Consider the following 3,118-nt stretch of genomic DNA (forward strand, 5'->3'; position numbering starts at 1 on the left):
GGGCAAAGCATTCGGTACGTCATAAACATCCGGAATTCCATACCTATCAAAGCCCAAATTCAAATTCAAATGCAAAAATGCAACATTCAAACGCAAAGTATAAACAACATCCGACCTAATGGCGGAATGATTTCTTCATAAATTAAAAAGACTGACCCCATGGTCAGCCAAAAGTTTTGTTAAAACGGCTCAACAGCCGGTGAGATAAAAAAAATATTGTTAAGTGGCCCGACCCCACGGTCGGTAAAGAGACAAGGTTACTCGACACACAGGCCGGAAATGCATAAACATGGCCATACGACCGCAGAAATAATCCAGGAACAACTCAATTAGCACCAGGGACCGTTTGATCTTCGACCGGCTCCTGGTGCTTCTCCTCAGTGGCTCTCTCCTCCGCCTGCTCCTCCTCCGCCAAGGGCTCCTCCGGCTCCGCATGCTCCTGGTCCAAGGCGTCGGTCGCCTGCTCATAACGATACTCCCAAATGGAGTAATCGTCCTTAGGAATTAGAGCCTTCCATGCCATCTTCATTCGAGTGACACAGTCGGCCTCATTCTCCTCAATGAGCCGGCACTTTTCATCCTTAGCGCGCTCCTCGAACTTGGACCTGAGCTGCTCCTCCTGGTTGGCAAGCTTTTTTCTTAAGCTCTCGACCTGACGGATGTGTCCCTGTTGATGTCTTGTAGCTTGCCTAGCTCCACCTTGGTCGCCTTCAGCTCCCCCTTCCGCTCCAAAACTCTCTGCTGAGCCGCCTCCAAATCCTTCTTAACCTGCAAGTTAGCAGCCGCCTGAGAATATATTATATCTCGTGTTAGCAAGTAATTTTTGTTAACATCAAATTGCGCTCTGTTAAGATTGGAGGCGGCCCGAAGGTTGGCAGCTCTTACCTCCTTGGTCTTCTCGTTGAATGGCTTTTTAAGGCCATTCACTCGCAGCATAGCCTGCACCCGGACAAAAGAAAAGGGTCGTTAGTAAAACAGGCCATCCGAATGAAATTAGAAGTTGAAATATTTTAAAGTCTTTACCTCTGCGAGAAGAGCAAGGATGGCATCCAGGTTCATGCTGCCAACTTCCCGGATGGAGGCACGTTGCTCAGCAGTAACTCCTCGACGGAGCATTTCCTTAGCAACTTCTCTAAGGTCTGGAGCTTGGGAGGGGGCTTCTGTATATCAAGAATTAAGTTGGGGTGTTACTTAACACACATCCAGCAAGTGATAAGGCCGCATGACATGCTCTACTTGACAAAAAAAAAAAAGAAAAAAAAAGAGAAGATGAAGAGAAGTCACGCATCTGAAATGACAACCAGGTCTTGGACCTGCTCGCCTTAGCGCCTGCCAGGGGTGCCTTCTCGAGCAGACGGCGAGTCCTTGGATTCGGATGCCTCCTTGAGAGCGGAGAGAGCAACCGTCGATTTGCCGCCTGTGGAGGGATGTGATCCGGAGTTGCTGGTGGAGGACTTATGAGCTACCGTCTTCCAGGAGCGTTTAGCAGGCGTCGGAGACGCCTCCTTTGCAGTCCGCTTGGGGGGTTTGAGATTAACCCCAGTGACTACAGGAGGCTTCACTGAGCCCTCCTATACAAGAGAAACTCACAAGTTAGTGAAAAATATACTAAGTAAAAGTTATAATTGAGGTCGAATGAAGGGAAGACTTACATGTTGAAGTTGTTCCCTCTTGAAGATCTGGTTTTTCTTGTTCATCATCTGGCGGTAGGCGGAGGCGGAGCCGCTTAATTTCTTGCTGGGAGGGAGCTGAGACATCGCTTCTTCTGCAAAAGGCCGAATGGGTGGTTAGAAAACAACATCAAAATTTTTGCAAAAAATAATGTATGATGTGACCCTCATCCGTCTACCCACCTCTTCCTTTCTCTAAGCTCAGGCCATTGGCGGCCAAATAGGTCGGGTCCTTGAGCCATTCATACTGGGGGATGTAGCTAATGAATTTTATTTCCTTCTCAGAACCCCCCTCTACCGCCTGTACTTCTACCTTAAACAAACCTGGATCAAGAATTTGATCCCATCCTTCTTCAGTGACAGGCGACAGTAAGGCCTTTTGGCCAAGGAGATAGGGGTTCTGGTTCCAAGAGTTGAACTTGGCATTCCGGCTGGTATCAGGGGAGGAAATGATGTAGAATTTGTTCCTCCAATCCTTTCACTTGGATTCCTTACCAAGTGTCATCATGTACCCCTTATTACTTGTAAGGTTGTACCAGCCGGGGCCAGCTGACTGAGGGGCTTTGCTCAGATAATGCATGGAAGCAAACGCCTCAAAGCCAGGTTCAACATTTTGCATCCTGCAGGCGGCCACATACCCCAGGATGTTCACCCATGAGTTAGGGGTGAGCTGCCAGATCCCTAGGCGGTATCCATCAAGGATACCCTCAATGGCTGGATCTAGGGGAAACTTAAGACCCGCCTGGATCACTGTGTTATAACAGCCGAATGCAGTGTCCTGATAGCTCTGGTTAAGGGGCCAGACTACAGCATCCGTCAAGGCAGGCACCTTGACTTCATAGCCGGGCCCCCATGACATATGTATCCCTAAACTCATCCAACCCCTTTAGCATGGTCTTTTGGGTGTAAAGGGAGATGTGTGAGAAGTAGGGGGTGTAATCATCTTGAAGAGAAGAGAACGCCTCACCTTGACCCCTTTCAGGGGAAGCGGCCTCCTCGTCAGGCTTTTCAGACGACCCCTGTTCAGATTCTGAGCCGTCTGAGGAAGAATTTGAGGATGAAAGGGAAAAAGATTGGGAAGAGTCCTGGTCAGATTCAGCCTCATGCTGACCAGGCGGTAAGTCTAAGATAGAATCATCTGGAGTACTCGGGGTTCCAGGCCTGTCATAATAAACCTCGTTTCGAGGTACCATGATAGAGCCATCCCTCTCATCCCTCCTTGCGGTTCTTTTCGTTCTGGCCATAGTGTCCTTGGTGACCGGATGATAACTACTCTAGGCCGTGCCGAATGTGTTTGAGAAACCATTTTATTGAAAGAAAAAACAAACACAGGCGGAAAAATTTTAAAAGAACAAACAAAGGAAAGTCAGACGGTTACCTTTAGAAAGGTACAGTTGACTTGGAAACGAGCCGGTTGGTGCAGTCGGACAGTAACAAACGGCAGAGTA

General features: G+C 48.5%; 1 protein-coding gene across 1 annotated transcript; it reads right to left on the bottom strand.

The window, feature by feature from the left end:
* Nucleotides 1–639: 639 nt before the first annotated feature.
* LOC110706450 lies at nt 640–2,914 on the bottom strand. The gene is made up of 6 exons (XM_021884373.1): nt 2,638–2,914; nt 1,653–1,765; nt 1,343–1,571; nt 1,024–1,160; nt 886–939; nt 640–786 (listed from the first exon to the last, which is right to left on the bottom strand). The coding sequence occupies exons 1-6, from the start codon at nt 2,912–2,914 to the stop codon at nt 640–642; spliced, it is 957 nt and encodes a 318-aa protein (XP_021740065.1).
* Nucleotides 2,915–3,118: the final 204 nt, after the last annotated feature.

The sequence above is a fragment of the Chenopodium quinoa genome, unplaced genomic scaffold (genome assembly GCF_001683475.1).
Source record: "Chenopodium quinoa cultivar QQ74 unplaced genomic scaffold, ASM168347v1, whole genome shotgun sequence".
In the NCBI taxonomy this organism is placed as follows: Eukaryota; Viridiplantae; Streptophyta; class Magnoliopsida; order Caryophyllales; family Amaranthaceae; genus Chenopodium; species Chenopodium quinoa.